General features: G+C 44.1%; 1 protein-coding gene across 4 annotated transcripts; it reads left to right on the top strand.

Annotated features, from left to right (window-relative positions):
- Positions 1-2,837: 2,837 nt before the first annotated feature.
- Positions 2,838-20,786, top strand: ETFB (electron transfer flavoprotein subunit beta). 4 transcript variants are annotated; one of them, XM_032227817.1, is made up of 7 exons: positions 2,838-2,942; positions 5,370-5,528; positions 11,377-11,535; positions 12,817-12,879; positions 15,540-15,698; positions 16,630-16,809; positions 20,538-20,786. In XM_032227817.1, the coding sequence occupies exons 1-6, from the start codon at positions 2,880-2,882 to the stop codon at positions 16,798-16,800; spliced, it is 774 nt and encodes a 257-aa protein (XP_032083708.1). In that variant the 5' UTR covers positions 2,838-2,879; the 3' UTR covers positions 16,801-16,809; positions 20,538-20,786. The 4 variants fall into 4 exon arrangements, with proteins under 4 accessions (XP_032083708.1, XP_032083710.1, XP_032083711.1 ...); XM_032227819.1 differs by having other exon boundaries at positions 16,630-16,818; XM_032227820.1 differs by lacking the exon at positions 20,538-20,786 and adding an exon at positions 17,389-19,545.
- Positions 20,787-21,574: the final 788 nt, after the last annotated feature.

Below are 21,574 nucleotides of genomic sequence, written 5' to 3'. Positions count from 1 at the left end.
GAGATCTTCCAGTCCAACTCCACTGCTCAAGCAAGAGACCCTATAACATTTCAGACAATGGTTGTCCAATCTCTTCTTTAAAACCTCCAGTGTTAAGAGAACCCATCACTTCTGGAGCCAAGCCATTCCACTGGTTGTTCTCACTGTCTCCTTAGCTCCAAGTTGGATCTCTGCTTAGTTTCCATTTATTGCTTCTTATCCTGCCTTCAGGTGCATTAGATAATAGGCTGACCTCCTTTGTGGCAGCTCCTTAGATATTGGAACACTGCTATCATGTCACCCCAGTCCTTATTTCATTAAACTAGCAGCAAAAATCAGAATAAAGGCCAAAGGTGAAAGGAGGGAAGAGGCCTGGACAAAGCCAAGCAGAGAATGCTTACAGGAGAACCTCTCTTTTTGGTAATTCTTATGTAACACTTAGCTCCTTTTCAGGTTTTAGTACTCTCTTGAGTATGGTACAAGAAACAAAGCAGTGCAGCTCTTGAAGTGTCGCAACCATTCAATTCCTTTTTATTTGTGTTTCCATGACATTAATCAGAGTATGAAGGCCTTCAGTTGATATCAGTACCCTAGCTGAGTTGGTTCCACCACAAAATCGCGGAGGACAAAATCGCGCTCGACGAAAGCGCGCATTTGACGTCATCACAGCGCGACGAAAACATCGCGCTGTGATCGAAAAATGTAAAAATAAAGCGAAAACCTTACCCTAACCCCCCCAAACCTAACCCTAAACCTAACCCTAACCGTTAACGTAATGCTAAACCTAACGCTAACCCTTAACCTAACGCTAAACGTAACCCTAACGCTCTAAACCTAACCCTAACCCTTAACCTAACCCTAACCCTAACCCTTACCTTTATGTGAATCGGCTTGCTTTAATTTTAATTTTATTTAAAATTTTAATTTTTTTCGTCGCACTGTGATGACGTCACATGCGCGCTTTCGTCGAGCACGATTTTATCCTCCGCGGTTTTGACGGGTCACGGCTGAGTTTGGCTGATCCCAAGGAAACAAGCTAAGCAGGGTTGTAACAGCTTCGTTGGGAGACCATCAAGAGCTCTCAGAACTTTACCTTAAATTGGGGAGTTGGAAAAAAAAAACTCTGAAAGAAGTTAATGGCAAATCACTTTCATATGGAGTGAGTTTGGCAAAGTGGCTAAGGTGCTGACCTAGAAACCAGGAGATGGTGAATTCTAGGCCTTCCTTAGGAAAGCTAACTGGGTAACTTTGAGCTAATTATTCTCTCTTAGCCCAACTCACCTAACAGGGTTGTTCTTGTGTGGAAAATAGAAGCTGCAAATATCAGGCATGTGGCCATAACTTGATTGAATATAAAGATGAGTATGTTTGCTAGCTTAAATTGATAAAATATAAAAGTAGGATAAAGAAAAATCTAATAATTTTCCAAGAAAACCACATGCAATCCCGAAGTATTGAGCTCAGTTTAAGGAGCAATCCTGCTTTTAGGTTGATAAATATGAGACACAGCATTCTACTGGAAACTAAGGTTTGGTTTTTTTTTTTAAAAAAAACTTTTTAGGGGTTTGCCACTTTATCGCAAAACGATGGGAAGAGGAGGAAACCGCCGAAGCTCTGACAACTACAGAAGTATTTACGCCCTGGGCAGAGGACCCCTCAAAGAAGAAAGCGCAGGATGCCGGTAGCCAGAAACGGAAGTAGGAATAAAAGCAGGAATAGCAAAAGTAGAATAAAAGCCAGGCACCAAGCAGGATACGAATGGCAGACGATTAGCAGAGTCTGATCAGGCACAATGTTTGTTCGCAACAGAGAAAGTTTCATTCCTGCTGGGAGATGCTGTGATGTCCCTATGCAGGGTGACATCCCGAGTTTACTATTCTTGATCCTCAAGTGTCATCAGGGTGGAAGCCAGACTGCTGTCACAATAGCAAAAGAGCAATGCAGTCTGTCCGTCCAGGTTTAGACATTTCTTTTTCTCTTTCTTTCTTTCTTTCTTTCTTTCTTTCTTTCTTTCTTTCTTTCTTTCTTTCTTTCTCTTCCCCTCCTGTTTTCGTCTTTTCTCATCCTTCTTTTCACTTAACGTACAATAAACTCATTTCATGAACTTGGCTGACATTCAGGGTTTTTTGCTCAAGGAGGGGGAAAAAAGAGGATTCCCGTGGATAAGGATGATGGGTGATGTAGTCCAGGCCCTTCATCTGAATGTGATCTCCAGTGGGCTCTGCAGCTCTCCCAGAAACGGCATTTTCTGAAATCCCCCCCCCCGGTTGTATTTTTACTTCCGCCTCGGGGGAGAGTCGAAACTGGAGCAAAGCAGAAAGGCGTTTCTTGCCCTCACGTAGAGATATCCGGGTAACGCGTTCAGACGTGCTTGGGCTGACGCGAGTTAAGGGGCTCGCACAGGCAGATGGTCCTAAAGAGTCACCAGAGGGTCAAGGAGACTGTACTACTTTATAAAGGAGGTCAAAAAATATACGCCCCCATACGGAGCGGGGTGCGTGAGCAACCTGCCGCGCGGGACAATTCTGGGACAAAGTCTCCTTCGCCTCAAGAAGCCGCGGGGAAAGGGGGGGAAAGGAAGCCGCACTTCCTATTGGCTGCCCTCTACCGGAGCGGAGATTGATTGGCCAAGAGGGTGATTACTGTCCTTTTCTCCCGCCTTCCGCTACTCGCAGAAGCCCGCTAGGATTGGCTCATCCTTAACGCCAATCATTCCCTTAGCGTAGTCCCGTTTTCCCCCTCCCATGAAGTTGTTTAGCCGCAGACCGACCCCCAACTGCGAGTGCTGGATATCGACCCGCTTCCTCGGATTGGCTGAGCCCATAGAGGGGGCGGAGAGAGCGAGAGCGAGAGGTGCGTGCGCAAGTGTGGGTGGAGCCGCTGACTGCAAGGGCGGCAAGATGGCGGCGGCCGGGCTGAGGGCAATGGTGGGCGTGAAGCGGGTCATTGACTATGCCGTTAAGGTGCGCTCTTGCCGGGCTTTACGGGTTCTCCTCCTCCTGGACCGTGAATTTCGAAACTGTACACCCGAGTTTCGTATCTGTGTTTATTTAGGAACCCGTCTCTTCCCCCACCAGCCGCTTCTCTTGAATTAGGCCTTCGCAGGCAGCATAAAAATCTCTCTCCTCCTTAGCCCTAGTTTCGTGTGCTTCCTTAGCAACAACGAAGAAGCCGGCTTGATACGCTTTTCTATCCCGGGGTTGTCTATAGGCGTAGTGGAGCGGGGGGGGGGTGTTCTATCAACCACCAAGAACATGATGACGTCTTATGTTAGGGACTCCCAGAATTCCTCTTGCCTCTGCTCGCTAGGAATCCTGGGATCTGTAGTTCTAACTGCGGGTTGGGGGAGAAGGGTGACTTTGGAGCCTCAGAAGATAGGGTTTGGGAAGATTATATTATATTTATATTATATATATATTAATATATTAAAGGGGCAGACCTGGTCTCTTTGTTGTTAGTTGTGACGTTGTGTCCAACCCATCGCAACCCAATAACAGCCTTCCTCCAGGCCTTCCTGTCCTCTACCATTATCCGGAGTCCATTCAAGCTCATGCCAACTACTGAGGTGACTCCATCCAGCCACCTCATTCTCTGCCACCCCATTCTTCTTTTGCCTTCAATCTTTACCCAGCATGAGGCTCTTCTCTAGTGAGTCCTTCCTTCTCATCAGATGGCCAAAGTCTTTGAGTTTCCTTTTCAGGATCTGGCCTTCTAAAGAGCAGTCACGGTTGACCTCTAGGACTGACTGATTTGCTTTTTTATTTTCTGCTGACCTGATGAAGATTTAGAAGGGATTCTTTCCTGTTCTCCTTTTCCAACCTTTAGGCATTGCTTTTACAGGTAGTCCTCAACTTAACGACCATAATCGAGCCCCCAACTTATGTTGCTGAGTGAGACAGTTGTTAAGCGGGTCTTGCCGCTTTTCTTGCCCGAGTTGTTAAGTGAATCATTGCTGCAGTTGTTAAGTTAGTAACTTGGCTGTTAAGTGAATCTGGCTTCCCCGTTGACTTTGCTTGTCGCAAAGGGAGATCAGTATGACCCCGGGACACAGCAACAGTCATAAACCTGAGCCATGGAATTTTAATCATGTGACCATGGGGATGCTGCAAGCGAATGAAAAATCCTCAGAAGTCTCTTTTTTCCAGTGCTGTTGTAATTTTGGACATCACTAAATGAACTGTTGTAAATCAAGGACCACCTGTGTACCTTGCTCTCCCTCTTGAAAATATGTGATAATCCCTGCTCCTGTTTGCGTCCCTGCCATAAAGAGTCCTGTGGAATAGGTTGGGGTAACTAGCCTTGAATCACCAGGTGAGCTTCAGGACAGGACAGGTCTCAGTCCAACAATATAAGTACTACAGGATATACTCTGGCTTACAAGTGCTGCCTGCCACAACATCCATTGTGGGGTGGGTTATTCTTAAATATAGCAATTGGCTCAAAGTTACCCAGGGGGAACCTCCATGGTGGCCGAGAATGAATTTGAATTTAAGTATCTGGCCCTAGTCCTCTAATTATTACACCTTTGTGACTAATTTTGTTTTTTAATGTGCCACATCTCATAGTTACCCATTGTGGCTCTTGCTTAGGGATATTGTATCACAGCATAGTAAATAGTGAGAAGAAGATGGGCTGTGTTGACAGGCATTGTGTTCCGTGTGCATCTAAGTGTAGTTTACAGTAATTTTCATGCCTGCTCAAGGATAATCGTGGAAAAACAATAATCTGAAATAAGTGCATAATTTAAAGAATGGTTACAGATAAGTCTTAATGTTAATTTCGATTTTACCCATCTATCATTTGTTGCTATTTTTAAAAAGATACTTTTATTTCCATAACTTAAAATGTATCACTGTGTGTTATCTATGGAAAATTGATAGCTTTCATCTGTAAACTGAAATTAATACAATGAAATGAATCAGCTCTGAGGTTACACCAGAACTGTGTGTTTCTAGCAAACTGACACATGACACAGATGGAAAAAGAGTCTTGCCTAAGAAATTTATTCTCTGTTAATTTAACTGAAATCTTGAAAGTGCTGTGCATTGTACGTGCTTAGATGATGTGGTGAAATTGAAACTGCTGATTTTTCAGCTAGTAAAATGTGTGGTTTGTCTTCTTTGGGCCAGACAAAGCTTGTGTTAAGTTACCAAATCTCATTTTCCTAAATCAGTGTTTCTCAACTTCAGCAGCTTTAAGATGTATGGAGCTCAACTCAACTCCCAGAATTCCCTAGCCAGCCTGGGGGATTCAGGAAGTGAAACTCCATACATCTTGCTGAGTTGCTGAGCTTGAGAGGCACTGCCCTAAAGAACTGGAAATCTTTTCTAAACGTTCTCTATGTTTGTATTTCCCTGAGATACTTCCTTAATAGATTGTCTCCTCTGCAGGTACGGGTAAAACCAGACAAATCGGGAGTGGTGACTGATGGGGTCAAGCACTCAATGAACCCCTTCTGTGAGATCGCTATAGAGGAGGCTGTCCGGCTCAAGGAGAAAAAGCTTGTCTCGGAGATCATTGCTGTAAGCTGTGGCCCACAGCAGTGCCAGGTAAGAATGCTTTTCCCTTGAGAAGAAGGAGGAAACAAGTACCAAGCTTAGGTTCTCAAAGAGTAATTGCTTGTAATTTGGTCTGTGTTGCCAATATGAAAAATATGAATGTTCTAGTTTGATACTAAGCTGGGTCTTAGCCCTCTAAAAACTAATTGCCATGCTCTGGAACTGCTGTAGCTCCTTTCAGTGTTGTCCATCATTATTTATTGGCATTGTATTGGGTGCTGAATTAAAATTCTGATCATCCTGTGTGTTAAAAGAACTTACCCTATGAATGTTGTGGTCAATAATTGGAGGTTTTGAGGCCATCTTTATCCAGAAGTGTATTGTTCCCTCATATGCATTTTCCAAAATAATTATCTTATTTCTGGGATAATATAAGTATAATCCTTATTGTCATTGTACAATAGTAGAAGAAGCGAGCAAAATATTTCCATGTCACGTCATTCGGATAAATATTTTGGAGCTCCCGCTTCATTTGGGCAAAAAGGCTTCTTTGGCAAGATGGGTGGATCGAAGTCCATTTTCCACAAATCTTGTTAAGGTATTTGTTTTCTCAGGGTCTCTTGCACCGCTGTATTTCAGTTCAAGAAGGAATTGGATAAAGTCCTTGGCATGTTAATGATCAAGCATATATGAATAGTTTCAAGAAGTAGGCTAAAAACAGCAAGTTGAAATTAGGAACTTATACAAAGAAAATCAAATGCTAGGGAACGTATGATTCAGCAGTACTCTACATGACTTGGAATCATGACAAGCTGAACATGAGTCAGCACTGTGACGTAAGTGCAGAAAGGCAAACACGAGTTAAGATGCAGCAATAAAAATTCCCAAAGCACCAGAAATAATAGTTCCACTATATCAGACTGTCCTGCACCATTCCTATTTCTGGGCATCTGGCTTTTTGAAAACTGTAAAGGCAAAGTGAAACAGGTGCAGAGAAGGACAAGGAGGTTGATCAGGTTGAACACTGGGAACTAGGCCTCTGGGAGAACTCTGTGTTCTCCCAGAGGCCTAGAAGTGATGCATTATTCCTCAATTACCTAAGAAAGCACAATCTATTATCTATTATTGTAGAGCTCAGGGTACAGATTAATGGATCTAGAAAGCAGGATTCTAGAAAGCAGCAATGTGCAGCCACCGCCAAAAAAGCTAAGGCAATCTTTGGTTGTCTAAACCAGTGGTAGTCAACCTGGTCCCTACTGCCCACTAGTGGGCGTTCCAGCTTTAATAGTGGGCGGTAGGGGTTTGCTGTAACTCTGCTTTATAAATTTTATAAAGTAAAGTTACTTCCCTACTTTATAAATCACCATTACTGTGGAACCGGTGGACGGTTAGAAAACTTTACTACTAACAGAGATACAAAAGTGGGCGGTAGGTATAAAAAGGTTGACTACCCCTGGTCTAAACAGAGGCGTAGAATCACAATCACATGAAGTACTAGTACTGCTTTAGTAAGACTACCTGGAATACTGCATTCAAGTTTGATCACCACATTACAAAAAAGATGTTGAGACTTTGGAAAAAGTGCAAAGATGATTAAGCAACTAAGATGATTAAGGGCCTGGAGATAAAAACATATGAAGAACAGTTGCAGGAATTGGGTTTGGCCAGTCTAGAGAAAAGAAGGACTAGGGGTGACATGATAGGGGTGCCTTGAGGGACTGCCCCAAAGAATAACTTACTTTCCAAAGCACCAGGAGGCAGGCAAGACAAGAAACAATGAATGGAAACTAATCAAGGAGAGAAATAACCTGGAATTAAGGAGAAACTTCCTAACAGTGAGGACAATTAACCAATGGAACAGCTTGCCTTCAGAGGTTGTGGGTGCTTCATCACTGGAGGGTTTTAAGAAGAGAATGGACAGCCATCTATCTGAAATGGTATAGGGTCTCCTGCTTGAGCAGGGGGCTGGACTAGAAGACCTCCAAGGTCTCTTCCAGATCTATTCTGATTGATTGATTCAGTTTTGACAAACCAGCAAAGGAATTATGTACCTAGCAAGGGGGTAAAGTAACTTTTACTGGATGTGTTCAAATAACCATCTTTTAATGATATTTGCAGTAGTTTGGAGTGCTGTACTAGCAGACAGTTGAACTTGGAGCACCTCCAACTTTCTAATTCTATAAAATAAAAATTATCTCAAAGGGTTGGACTTAGCTTACTTTATCAAATCTTTCTGATAGTGGACGTTATTATCACTTCTTTATTTAATTTACTACATTTGTACCCCTGTCTTATTACTTAATAAGTAAGTAACCTCCTATTTTCCCCACAATGTCAAGCCTTTTTGGTGAGTTGGGCTGAGATAAGAGTGATTGGCCCAAAGTCACCCAGCCATTTTTTTCCATACTGGGACTAGAACTCCCAGTCTCCTGATTTCTAGTCTGGTCCCTTCACCGCATACACCAAACATTCTTCTTCTTTCCAATGCTATTTCACCCTTTCTTGTCAGAAACGGGATTCCTTCCTTTCCTGCAAAGTTCTTGAGTGGATGGAGTTAAGAGAATGTAGTGAATGAATGGCTGAGTACAAAGGAAGAAGGGATAGGGTTGCCTTAGCTTCTCAAAAGGGTCTGGTGGCCACCAGGTGGCACCAGCTGCCCACAAGAGAACCTGGTGACCTATTTGTGTGCATTGTGTAGGAGGCATCAGTGACATAACTTCTTTCTCTTCAAATACAGAAACAATGACCAAAGCAATGGGGAAATGTAGCTTTGAAGCTTGTTCAAGGTAGGGTGGATAGAACAGTTGAGATTGGGACTAGGTTTTCATGTGCATTAATGGGGCTTTCTGGTCTGAAGGACTGAAGGCCGTAAAACAAACTTCGGAAGCTGAAGGATTCCGATTAGAATATGTTTGTGCCTTACAAAGCAAGCAGATATATGTATGTATTGTGTCACAACCCCTGGTATGCCCAAATATGGGAGGGAGCATACTGCTTCCCTTTTCTGTCTATCGGCTCACTCTGGGAGCCATCCAGGCAGAAAGCCATTTTTTTTATGTTGCCTTGTTACATTTGTGTTGCATTTGTGCTGATAAATAAATAAAGGGAGACTAGTATAGATCTATTTCAAGCTATTTAGCTCTCATCAGCTAGCCATACCCTTACTGGTCATCGAACCTGGGCTGTATTACATATTAGGCAGTTATGTTAGCCACTAAGCCACAGGCTCTCCTCCTTTATCAGCTAAGCCAGGGAAATAGGTATGTATTGTGTTTCCAGTAAGGGTATGGCTAGCTGACGAGAGCTAAATAGCTTGAAATAGATCTATACTAGTCTCCCTTTATTTATTTATCGGCACAAATGCAACACACACACACACACACACACACATTCATGATATTTAACAAGCCAAAACCAATAGTAAAATAGTTGTATGTATAACTCCAGGAGTGAATTATGCCTTAGACAGACTTAACATGTGCAAATTTAATACTGCCTTTCAGTCCTAAAGAACAAGAATGTCTATACAGAGAACATTCTTCTTGCTTCTTTATAATAATTTGACAAAGGCTTATTTCTCTCTTACTGAAATTCTTCCAGCGGTCAATAGAGCGAAGGAACATATGTTCTGCCTCCTTCCTCTTCTAGGATTAAGCCAAATGCCAGTTTGATCTAGTGGTTAAAGTATCAAATTAGAAACTAGGAGATTGGGAGCTGTAGTCCTGCCTTAGCCATGAAAGCCTGCTAGGTAACTTTGGGCCAGTCACTCCCTCTCAACCCAACTCACCCCTACAGGGCTGTTTGGGGGGGTGGGGGGAGAGGATAGGTGTGTGTGGCTGTGGGTGTTAAAAAGGGGCAGGATAAAAAACCTTACATTTAATAATGTGCAGCTTGGAACATAAGGCCGTCTGCAGTCAAAAATGGTGTGCCTGCCTCTGCCTTCCAGTCCCATTCTTGGACTCGGGTGCGATGCCAAAGTTGGATCGTTTCCTGCTCTTTTCCTGAGGTCCCAATATTTTTATTTTTTATACTGTCTCTTTGGTGTTTTCAGCTTCAGCTTATTTCAGTACCTGATTCAGCCAGGCCTCTTTTCTCCCCTGCCCCTCCCCTCCCCAGACCTGGCTCTATTCTATTTTCTGTCAATGAGGCTCCCTGACAGCTCCGCCGTCATCAGTTATTTTCTGCACTGCTGCTCCCACTTCCTCATGACCTTCACTTGCCGGGTTGCTCTTGTAGTCTTTTATTATTATTATTATTTATTTATTTATTTATTTTTGGCTGCCCTGCCTTTCTTCAAGCACCAGCCTTGATCCCTTAGTCTCAGAGATTTGGGGGGGGGGATATCTCCAAGGCTGCCTTCCCCTTCTGTTAGTGGTTATTTTCTCTGGTAGTATAAGGGTCTGCCTGGCACCGGGTTGCCTTTACATCTGCTAGCTCAGCAGCTTCTGTGCATCTGATAACGGATGTGTCTTGCACCTTGGCTGTGTTCCCAGTGGGGAAGCATCCTCTCTCCCCCCCCCCTGTTCTAACGGTTGCTATCAACAACAACGCTGGAAAAGCAATCTCCGGTTCATTCATGCTAGCCTCGTACATCATTAAAACATCACATCAATTGTCTTTCAGCTCAGCATAAGATAAATATTCCATATGGACAACATTTCCACCAAACGACAAAATACGGGGAATAGGTGTGCTTGGCGGGAGACACATGCCCACATTAAACCTCAGCCTTGGCTTTCAAGCATCTTTAGAATAGCATTGTTTCTTTTATGTCCGCTATCTCTGTTGCTAGTGAAGTGAATAGATCTGATTTGTGAATGGGGACCAATGCGGTGGCAGCTTATCTTATAAATGCTTTGCACCTTGGGCGAAACGATGGGGCTGTTCTCTGGCGTGAACATTCACAGGTTCCTGCTGTACAGTTTCTGACACGCTCTTCCCTCGTTTGGTTGATATGTTACCTACCACAGTGGAATTGCAGGTTCGGAGCAGAAAACGGGCATACGGATTTTCAAAGGAGGCTCTTGAGTAAAAATGCAACAGAGTTGGTGTTGAAACTCATCCCAATAAGGGAGTTTGAAAGTAAGCCCAATGTTAAATAGACACACGAGAGACCTGAATTCCAGTTTAACCATTATATCCATTATTTCCAGCCTGGGCTGCCTGCAAGGAGGGCTGTGAATGTGAAATAAGATAGTTCCACATAGGTTGCGTTGAATTCCAGTATTTCTGTTAGCAAGGATATGAGGCAGCTCAACTCTGGAATCCCCTGGGTAGATATCTGGGTATTGCTTTATGCATAATTGGGTTTAAAGCAGTGTTTTTTTCAAACTTGGCATTTTGAAGATGTGTGGACTTCAACTCCCAGAATTCCCCAGCCGGAATGCTGGGGAAAGCATGCTGGCTGGGGAATTTTGGGATTGAAATTTCACACATCTTAAAATTGTCAAGTTTCCAAAACCCTGGTTTATCACATCTTCCATCTTAAGGGCGCAATGCAGTTACAGTGTGATGGTTATCTGTCTTCTCTAGCTAGCCAAAGTCTGCTGCAATAAAGGCAGCCTATCCTGTTTTTGGATGAGGGCTGAGTTATGAAAACTGTAACAGTAACAGAGTTGGGAGGGACCTTGGAGGTCATTTAGTCCAACCCCCTGCTCTCGCAGGGGACCTGCACTATTTCTGATAGATGGCTGTCCAGTCTCTTCTTAAAAGCCTCCTGTGGTTGGGGCAACCACAATTTCCAGCTGCCAAACTCTTACGTGGTTTCCCAGTTTTCATTAGGCGCTGGTTACCAAGCGCTTCAAAACAGAGAGACATCTAGGCTCTGGAACAAAACCAGGGTTTTAAATTCCCTGGGGAAACAGAAGCCTGTTTTTCCCAATGTTTGTCGCATCTGCAGGAGACGATCCGCACAGCCCTTGCGATGGGAGCTGACCGGGGGGTCCACGTGGAGATTCCTGCAAAGGACTACGAGAGCCTCACCCCCTTCCAGGTTTCCAAGATGCTGGCAGCGCTTGCCAAGAAAGAAAATGTCAATCTTCTGCTACTAGGGAAGCAGGTGAGAGGAAAGGAAGGGAGGGGCTGCATTTGGCACAGGTAAATATTCCATATAGGGACGCGGTGGCTCAGTGGCTAAGACGCTGAGTTTGCCCATCAGAAATATCAGCAGTTTGGCAGTTTGAATCCCTAGTGCCGTGTAATGGAGTGAGCTCCCCTGCCTTGTCCCAGCTTCTGCCAACCTAGCAGTTCGAAAGCAAGTAAAAATGCAAGTAGAAAAAATAGGAACCACCTTTGGTGGGAAAGTAACAGAGTTCCATGCGCCTTTGGCGTTTAGTCAGTCGCTCACTACGGGCATGGTTTTGCTGAAAACCAGAAGTAAATCCTGGTTTTGGATAAAACCGTTGCAAAGCATGGTCACATGACTGCAGAAGGCTGCAAACGGCGGTAAATGCAGGGATGTTGTCATTTCAAATATGAATCATAAATACCCCCCAGTAGGCCTGATGGAACTTCAAACAGTTACTAAGTGACTGTGATAAGCTGAGGACTACCTGTACTCAACCCATCAGCGGTTCATATATCGTAAAGGAGCAGAAGCTTACCCTGGATGGCAACAGAGCAGGGAGTGCGTGCATTTCCAGTAGACCAGAAAACGGGGCTGTATTACTCAACTGAGACAGATGGCGAGCAAGGTGGAAAGGCCGATGATGCCAGTAGGGCCAAGCCCACCAGGCCTGAGGCCAGAAGAGGCCGAGCTGAGCCTTGCAAAACCAATGGCTTTCCAAGAAAATGCAGGAGTGGATCCCATCCGGCAAGGCTTAAAGCCATCCTCCCTGACAGTTGGAAATCTGGGCTATAAAAGCCATTCAGGGGTTGGAAGAAGGAATGGCACAAATATGGCCTGATGTTTTGTCTCCCCCCCCCCCCGCCCCGCCGCCGCCCTTAACTAGCTGAAGCTGCTTTTCTGGCCCCCCAAAATGGGGAACCTGGTTTTGCCATGGCCCATTACTGAGCACCAGCATTTCTCAGTTGGTTCATTGTTGCGGCTGTTGACTTTTTTTCAGAAGGAAAGGGCGTCACGAAAGTCAAACCAGTCTTACCTTGAATTGGAAAGGTGTGCTTATTTGTGTACATACGCATTCTTGTGATCTTGAGTCAACATTCCCAAGCCAAGTTTTGCAGCGAAACCAATCATCCCACGTAACAGTTTCCCTTTGCAGTACATATTTCCTGGCCATTATTGGGCGGGGGGGGGGGGGGATTAACCTGTAAAACCAGCAATGCTTTCTGTGACCTTCCTTCCTTCTCTCTCCCCCCCACCCCTCTCTCTTCTCCTCAGGCCATTGATGATGACTGTAACCAGACAGGGCAGATGACAGCTGCATTTCTTGACTGGCCTCAGGTAAATTAGAAGCCTCTCCATTTGTGCCCCAGTGCTTAAAGGTACATAATTGTTTCCTTTGCTTCGGTGAATGAAACAATCAGATGGAGAGTTGAATGGTAGTTTTTTTTTGCTTTGATGTCCTAGAACAAGTTTTCTTGTACTAAAAGAAGATGGGGAAAAAAACAGGAGGCCAGCAGGGTGGGTAGAATATTCTCTGTGTTGTGTACTTCTGCGTGATACCCAGCAGGGTGGATTTGATTTAAATTGTAGATTTAAATCACGGTTTAAATTATGATTTAAATCACTAGTAAAAAGGCTTGATTTGAATCAACTCGATTTAAATCATAATTTTTAAAGAGCAACTGTCCTCTCTGTCCCGCAGTGGCTCCTCGTCTGTCCCGCTGTTGACTCACCGACAGTCCCAATATTGCAGAATGTACAGCCTCTCATACTACATCGCTAAGCTCCATTTCATGCTGAATAAACTAAATTATTAATGTATCTTAAATAGAAAGCTATCTTTAGGTAGATTTTTTTTACTCCAAAAGGATTTTATTAAAATAAATGTAAGTCCAGGGAAAAGAAGAATCAGAATTCTACCAGATATGGGATAAATGGTATTGGTGGATGGAGGAAAGAAACAAGAATCAATGAAGGAATATAACAAAAGTCAAAAAAATAATAGTTATGAGTAAAATAAGAGGGTTAAGAAGGGTGAATTCCAAATGAAATACAATAGAAGGGGAAATAATATAAGGTGAGCGGTATCGATTGATAAGAACAGGAAGTTCCTGTTCGTATTGTATTGTGTAAATGTGGTGTACGTCTAAGTTTTGTGTGTGTATATTTTACATGTTCGTTAATAAAATAAATGTAAAAATCCAAAAAAATCATATTTAAATTTTAAAAAAATCCATTTTTAATTTTTAAAAAAAAAAATATTTGATTTTTATCCACCCTGATACCCAGCAGTGAAATACAACAGGTTGTTGGCCAAGGAATGGAATTCTGCTCTTTTTTCCAGCTCCCAGCTGATCCCTGTAGTTCTAAGAAAGTTGAATGTGGAAAAGCAAGAATTGTTCTCGAAAACGTTGGGCTCGCATAGAAAACACGGTCCTTCAAAACAGCCACTTTTGTTTGTACATTCACTGCTGACTAGTTTACACGAATGGATTTATACAAAAATAAATTGGTCCTTCCTGTGTCCCCCACAACCCGAGAATATAAATCCTTTTCTTTCGTTTGTTTGTTTGTTTCGAATAGAAATCCCCGTATCTTGTTTTAAAGGCAGTTAGTCCTTTGGTCATGTTTTCTTCATCTTCCCAGAGGGATAATCCTTCAGGGATGCTCTTTTTTTTCCTATTATGTGGCTGGATTTATGGTCTAATCAGCAGGCAGGCAAACCTTGTTAGTGTCCAGCTCAGATTTTACGCTTGCACTGTGGTCACATTTCCAGAGAGATGGTCACGGTGATCTCTGGCTGCTTGACAGTGGAAATGTGCAGGCCTTTATAGGATTCACTGGGGTTTTTTTTGGCCAGGGCCTGCTTTGCTTTGCAGGATGCATTTCACTTGGAGCCCTTGAAGCTACATTGCGGAGGCTGGCATCCTTGGTTTTAGGGATGCATGTTGGGATGTATTGTGTTTTCAAGAACTTCTGGGGTACATTGTGTTATCAAGAACTTGATTGCCTAATTCAGTGGTCCCCAACCTTTTGGGCACCAAAAACCAGTTCTGTGGAGAGTTCTGTTTTTCCCTGACTAGAGGGGGTGTGGTTTCGTGTGCTGCCTGCATCCAGCGGATGGGGCCTTGCGTGTTTGCACAGTCCAGCTGCTAGTATGCCAGGTCTGGTGCCGGTCCATGGACTGGCGGGTGAGGCACCCCTGGCCTAGCTGGTGTTGTTTCCTGCATGTTCTGACCCAGCTTCCCAAACACAACAAGCCCTCTGGAGTTAAATCAAGGATTCCTTCATTAGGAGCGCCAGCAAAAAGTTGCGCTCTCCCTGCAGACTAACAAGTCCATCCAGCCGGGAGATGAATAGTTGTCTGCCATTTCTATTCATCTCCGCCCCCTGCAGAGCTAGGGTAGGGCTTCGCTAGCAGCGGTGGCTCTTCCTTCCCAAGGACCGGCCCACGGATTTCCATTGCTCTCCTCTCCTCTGCCTTCTGCACAACTGCATGTCAGGCACTGGACCCAGCTGTTCCTCCTCTTCCTCATCAGCCACTTCCAGACCTGGGGGCTGTTGACTCTCCATCTGAGGGCTGACGGTGGCCCAGGCTCCGCCTCTGTCTGTCTCTCTCTGGCAGCTCCATTCCCTCTTCCCACTCAGGTTGCCTGCTGACCCTGACTCCCATGCCGCCGCCTCCTCTAATTCGGTTGCTGGAGGGGCTGGTGGCCGACAGACCACAGCGCTTTACTGCAATGCACTTGAAGATGGCATTGCAGTAAAGCCACCTCCGTTGCGTGTAGATAGATGAGTATTGTCTCTTAATCCCCACTTGTGACCTAGAATCGTTTTCTTAAATAGGGTGTTTTGAAAAGACTGGTATGTGTGTTGAGGTTATGCGCAATGACACACCTCACATAGCCCCCCCCTCCCCCCAATTTAAAGAGTTTCAATTTGGGGCAAATGACACTTGCACTGTTTTAATGGAAGCAGCTCTTCTTTCTCCTCGGCAGGGAACCTTTGCCTCAGAAGTCACCCTGGACGGGGACTGGCTGAAGGTTGAGCGGGAAGTCGACGGGGGTCTCGAGACCGTGCGCCTGAAGCTGCCTGCTGTGGTGACGGCTGATTTACGACTGAATGAGCCTCGCTACGCAACTCTGCCCAACATCATGGTAGGATCCTGGCCCCTCTTTCTTAACTCCTTACCTGCTCCAGCAAACCATCTCAGCCGGTGTACAACCTTTAAGATTAAGAGACGGGCTTCTTCCCGGGGCATCATTTTGGAGCTGCAGGGCTTTGGGAGAAGAGTGAGACTCTGAGAAGCTCATAGAACATTTTGACAGTGACATGAAAGTCCTCCTGATAGCTCTGGACGGAAACGTAGAATAGAGGCCCACGGGGGAACTGTATCCCCTGCAGTCAATAACGATAGTGTTACATTTAATAATTTTACCATTAAATATGAGTAAACTAACCTTTGAATTTAATTCATCCTTTTCCTTTGCAATGCTTTCACCCCTGAACAAGAGCAAGCATTCAGTAGCTTGAGGCGACACAGGTAGCCCTCGACTTACGACCACAGTTGAGCCCAGAATTGCCCCATCTTTCTCGCCACAGTTGTTAAGTCAAACACTGCAATCCGTAAGTTAGTTGCCCGGTTGTTAAGTGAATCCGGCTTCACCATTGGCTTAGTTTGTCAGAAAGTCGCAAAAGGGGGGATAACACGACCCCGGGACACCACAGCCGTCATAAATATGAACCAGTTGCCAAGCACCTGAATTTTCATCAGGTGAACCATGGGGGTGCTTGCAACAGTCGTAGGTTTTTAAGTGCTTTTGTAACTTTGAACGGTCACGAAATGAACTGTTGTAAGTCGAGGACTACCTGTATTGACATCTCTAAGTGTTCAAAAGCAAAATGCTCAAGTAACAGAAGGGGAGGCACAAGTTTGCATGGAAGCGTTGACTCCCCACCCCCTCCCATCCCTTTTATTGGTACTCATCCCAGACACAGCCGGTCGTAAAACTCCGGAAGGGACAAAATTCTCCAGCAAAACTAGACGATGGTTGGTTAATTGTTCCCCGTTCCCATCTTCTTTCCCAGAAAGCCAAAAAGAAGAAAATGGAGATGGTGAAGCCATCTGACCTTGGTGTGGACCTCACGCCTCGCGTGAAGACTCTGAGCGTGGAAGATCCTCCTCAGCGCAAGGCCGGAGTCAAAGTGGAAACGGTGGAAGATCTAGTTGCTAAGTTGAAGGAAATCGGGCGGATCTGAGCTCTTTTGGTAATTTTGGTAAGGGGGAAAAAGAGGGGGCATGGAGTAGACCATTGCTGCATAAGGAGCCGAGGTGGCGCAGTGGTTAAATGCAGCACTGCAGGCTACTTCAGCTGACTGCAGTTCTGCAGTTCGGCTGTTCAAATCTCACCGGCTCAGGGTTGACTCAGCCTTCCATCCTTCCGAGGTGGGTAAAATGAGGACCCAGATTGTTGTTGGGGGCAATATGCTGACTCTGTAAACTGCTTAGAGAGGGCTGAAAGCCCTATGAAGCGGTATATAAGTCTAACTGCTATTGCTATTGCTATTGCTAAGGTTGACTCAGCCTTCCATCCTTCCGAGGTGGGTAAAATGAGGACCCGGATTGTTGGGGGCGATATGCTGACTCTGTAAACCGCTTAGAGAGGGCTGAAAGCCCTATGAAGCGGTATATAAGTCTAACTGCTATTGCTATAAACTCACTGCACCTATAGTCCTCAACTTCCAACCATTATGAAACCTGCCCACCACGGTAAGTTGTGACATCTGTAAATTGGGTCAATCACACAAACAACCCCAATTTTGTTACCTTTTTCTTTTTTTCCGCAGTGGTCATGAAGTGAATTAATGGTTCACTATGGAGGCAGTTTTGCCAGAAACCGGAAGTAAATGTTGGTTTTCAGCAAAGCCATCATAAATGTGATCACCTGAATGCAGGATATCGAAATGGCCATAAATGCAAATAACCATAATTTTTTGCAGATGTAAGAATTTGACTCTTAAGGCAAATTTTGATCTATAGGATGACAAATTTGGTTTGCTTTTAAGTCATCTTCTTCCATTTATAGTGAGATGAATTTGTAAAATCCAGGATTTTGGCCGGGCTGGGAAATGTAGATGACTCCCACCCCAGGTATGTACCAAAAAAGGACCCCTTATTTTCTTCCTCCTCATAAGGAGAAATCTTGCAGCAGTCTCCTCTTTCTTCATGGGAAAAAAAAATATTAGTGAAGGAAGAAGAACTGTGAAGAATTAAGGTAGTGGCTGTTTGGGGCGGACTGCTATCAATATTCAATTAATTGTGTCCCCATAATTTAAAAGAATCTAACACATTGAATAGATTAATGGCTCAGTTGAGAGAACGGCCCTTGTATTCTCGCTTCTACTGATGAATATGGGGGTTTCACACATGGTAACAGCTCCCTGGAGGAAAGAGAGTTCTCACTGGAATCCCGACTTTATTCTCCCTGACATTGTGTAGCTCACTTGTCTTTCCTATTCCTGCCTTTTTGCCTGATATTTGCCATCAGGTTTCAGAGTCTTCTGAAGGCCTGAATTTATTTTTCCGGAAAAAAATAAAAGGAAATAGATGCAAATCTGTTTTGATTTATTGAACCCCCTGAGCACTAAAATCAGATTTTCTTGGCTCCACAGAGAACCACGAACTCATTGAGGTTTGTAGCGACTTTAAAAAAAAACACAGCTAAAATCTGCTCTGTTTAAACTGGAAGGGAACATACAGCAATATGTAAAGCATGTTTTCAGCTCTCCAAAACATGTTACATCTGTCGTCATGTGCAGAAGGCAGATAGGCCAGAACGTAGTTTAGCTTATTTGTTTATTACAGGTCTTCCTGATCTCAAGATACACATTTTATATTCCCCAGACCACAACTCTGGGATGTCGTTTGGGCTGCGGAGGAATGATTTCCCCAAAATTTGTCTCAGTTTTGGGTCTCAATCCAAATCCAGCATTTTTGTTACGGCGGCTCATTCCAGTTTGCTTTCTCTCAAGTCCAGACGAACTGGGTTTGATTTGATTTGTCTGTTTGATCCATTCGGTTCAAAAAGTGTCAAGTTGTGTCAATTCACTTTTCCAGATTAGATTTTGGCTGGGAGTGGGGCACTTTTTATGCAGATATAAAAGCTTTCTGCATTGCCTCACCCAATTTGAAGCGCATTCAATTTGACAATTAAATTAGAAGGCCAGTTCAGTTTTGAATCCCCTTCAAACCGAGCCTCCAGATTAAGGCTCCACGCAGGCCTGCATCGCCTAAGATGTTATGCATGAGGTTTCCAAGGGCCCAGAGGGAGAAGCAAGGGCCATTGACTGATGAGTCGTCTCTTGGATTCCTTTTTACCGCCGGGCCTTCATCTCATTAAAAATGGAAATAAAGAGAGCAAGAGCTGTGTGGCTGGAGAAGACAAAGCACCCATCAAAGCAAGCCTTGTCTCCAGCTGTGGCCGGCCAGATGACCCTTGGTAACACTCAAATCATAGCAGCCTTCAGTTCTGTTCCGTGCATGCTGGTTTTGGAGCTGCCCTGCTCCATTACATCCTGAGAGTTCCCACTCCATGTCCAAGATCCTACCCTGAGCTAGGCCTCCTTTTCGTGATATTTTACCGCACTGGCATTTTAGCCAGCAAAGTAAAATGGTCAGCAGTATTTTAAGTGTTTAGGTTTTTGTTATTGATTAGATGAAGGCATTTCTTTTGAAAATATTGCCGGTGAATGAATATATCCCTCCAACTCTGATGGATGATATTTTGTAGTATCAACAAAAAAACCCTTCAGTCATTTATAATCGTCTTAAGCAGGATATGTCCCATCCATTGAGGCCTCCTCTCTCAGATCTGTCATCATGGAGCCTATTGTTTTGGGAGTTCCTTCGGGCTCCTTCCCCTTCCAGGGGATTTTTCACAGCACTTGACAAGACATGAAAACATTTCTCCTAATGTACCTGAAGCATAAATTTATATAAAGGTTGTAATTGCTCTTTTTTTTGTTGGGGGGGGGAGGATGAAAATAAACATTCATTTTATAAATCCCAGTAGGCTACAAAGTATGTCACTTCCCACAATATGCAAGCTATTAAAAAAAAGAAATCCATTACATCATCAAAGATGAAAGACTAGGCATTTGTACTTGAGAAAGATCCATTTTCTCCTGTTAGTCAACTTCCACAATGAGTTTTTCTTTATTTGAATTATAGGGCAGCTTTCCCAGCTTGTTTGATTCCCACCATTTTGGTTTATTTCTTCCATCCTCCCCAGCTAATTGTAGGAATGGCACTCAGACTTATATACCCCTTTACAAGTGCTTTACAGCCCTTTCTAAGCAGTTTACAGAGTCAGCCTATTGCCCCTGACAATCCGGCTCCTCATTTTACCCACCTGGGAAGGATGGAAGGCTGAGTCAACTTTGAGCCTGGTGAAATTTGAACTGCCAAATTGCAGTCAGCTGGCAGTCAGCAGAAGTAGCCTGCAGTACTGCATCCTAACCACTCCGCCACTGTGGCTCAAATACTTACCGAGTTGTCACATTTCATCATCATCATCATTTAATGACACCATAATCCCTTGAAGGTGGAGTCTGGGCAACTGAATGGAGGTAACAGAACATTTAATGGCTGGATGCTCCTCCTATTGCCAATGCGGAGCTTTGTTCAGTAGATACATCGAGTTGTCACATTTGTTACCCAAAAAATATTTGACTTGGGTTAATAGCTGGTATAACATGCCTGAATTGAACTGTTTTTCTTTTACACTCTGAACATCCTCTAATTGATAGAGCACTGGCTTTTTTAAAAAAAAAATATTATAAAGTACCTCAATCTCTAGGAGCTATGCAAAAACGAAGAACTGACCCCAGAGGTCAATTTTAATGACTCATTTATGATGGAGTCCAGTTTCTGAGGTTCTGTTGCCGAGTACAGTTCTAGTAACAGGCCTACAGTATCCCTTTTGTCTCTCTTTCAGCCTTGCCTTGAGATGCTGCTACGGGTGGATCTCCTAGGAATGGGTGTGGCCTTCAGAGAGCCCGTCTTCCTGTCTCGGGGAGAACCCATCCTGTCGGGACCCGGTCCCTCTGAAATCACAAACCATGCTGCCTTCCATCTCAGCTGGCCGCCGGAGAGAGCCAAATGAGAGTTTAATTCTATTTTCTGTACTAATGATGGGTTGGTTTGCAATAAATGCCATGTGATCTTTGAAGGTGCTTGGAGCAAATGTCATGTCTCTGTTGTTTTCTTTGCATTCCCAATTAATTGCTTCAATCCTCCTGCAGTAAATGATCTGCCCAAGGCATTCAGAAGACTTTCTTATGTGTGTGTGTGTGTGTGTGTTTTGTTTTTAATGGCCCATGGTTTGTAGATGTAGTGTCTGAACAGCTCACCTTTTTTTTTTTCTTTTGGCAAAGAATAGTTGGAGGCTAACTTTCCTTCATTAAACGGGTGCAGAGTTTGCTGGATTTCAGGACTAGCGCCGAGTTTTTTGTTGGCTTGTAGGCAAAACAAAACAAAAAATGGCACAACCACGTTTTTTTTTTCCTCTCTCTACTCCGCGAGGAGCCTTATATTGAGAGATATTCCGTTTATAGCCTATTCCGTGTTTTGTTGCCAACGACTCTGGCATCAGAAAAAGGTAGTTAAAACATTGTGCAGGTTTCTGCTCTATTCAAATCAAGTCTCTCAGGTCCAGCTCAGCTCAGCCTTTAAATAATAATAACCTGAAACTGACACAGCCGTCAATGTCTAGAAGCCCCTTTCACTTGGGTTGCCCTTCGGTTGCCCTTCTATTTGTGTAGGCTGGCTCTTAAGCGAAGGCTGAGAAAGAAGACGTACTTTGATTATCTAACAACCCTTTATAGATTTCTTTTTCTCCACGGGTTCCCTAAAATTAGCATAGCGGGGTTTTATGGCTCCGTCTTTCCAAGTCAGACGTAAACTGCCCCTTTTCAGGGCTCATTGGATTAAAGGGGCCTTCAGAAGCTTTCTTTGAGGTCGGTCTGGGTCCAA

Source organism: Thamnophis elegans, chromosome 12, assembly GCF_009769535.1.
Source record: "Thamnophis elegans isolate rThaEle1 chromosome 12, rThaEle1.pri, whole genome shotgun sequence".
Lineage (NCBI taxonomy): Eukaryota > Metazoa > Chordata > Lepidosauria > Squamata > Colubridae > Thamnophis > Thamnophis elegans.
This window is presented reverse-complemented; position numbering and strand designations above follow the sequence as displayed.

Coding starts and splice junctions, on each gene's coding strand:
- ETFB (XM_032227817.1), top strand. CDS start 2,880: ATGGCGGCGGCCGGGCTGAGGGCAATGGTGGGCGTGAAGCGGGTCATT. Junction 5,529..11,376: donor GTGGCCCACAGCAGTGCCAG/GTAAGAATGCTT, acceptor TCGCATCTGCAG/GAGACGATCCGCACAGCCCT. Junction 15,699..16,629: donor CAACTCTGCCCAACATCATG/GTAGGATCCTGG, acceptor CTTCTTTCCCAG/AAAGCCAAAAAGAAGAAAAT.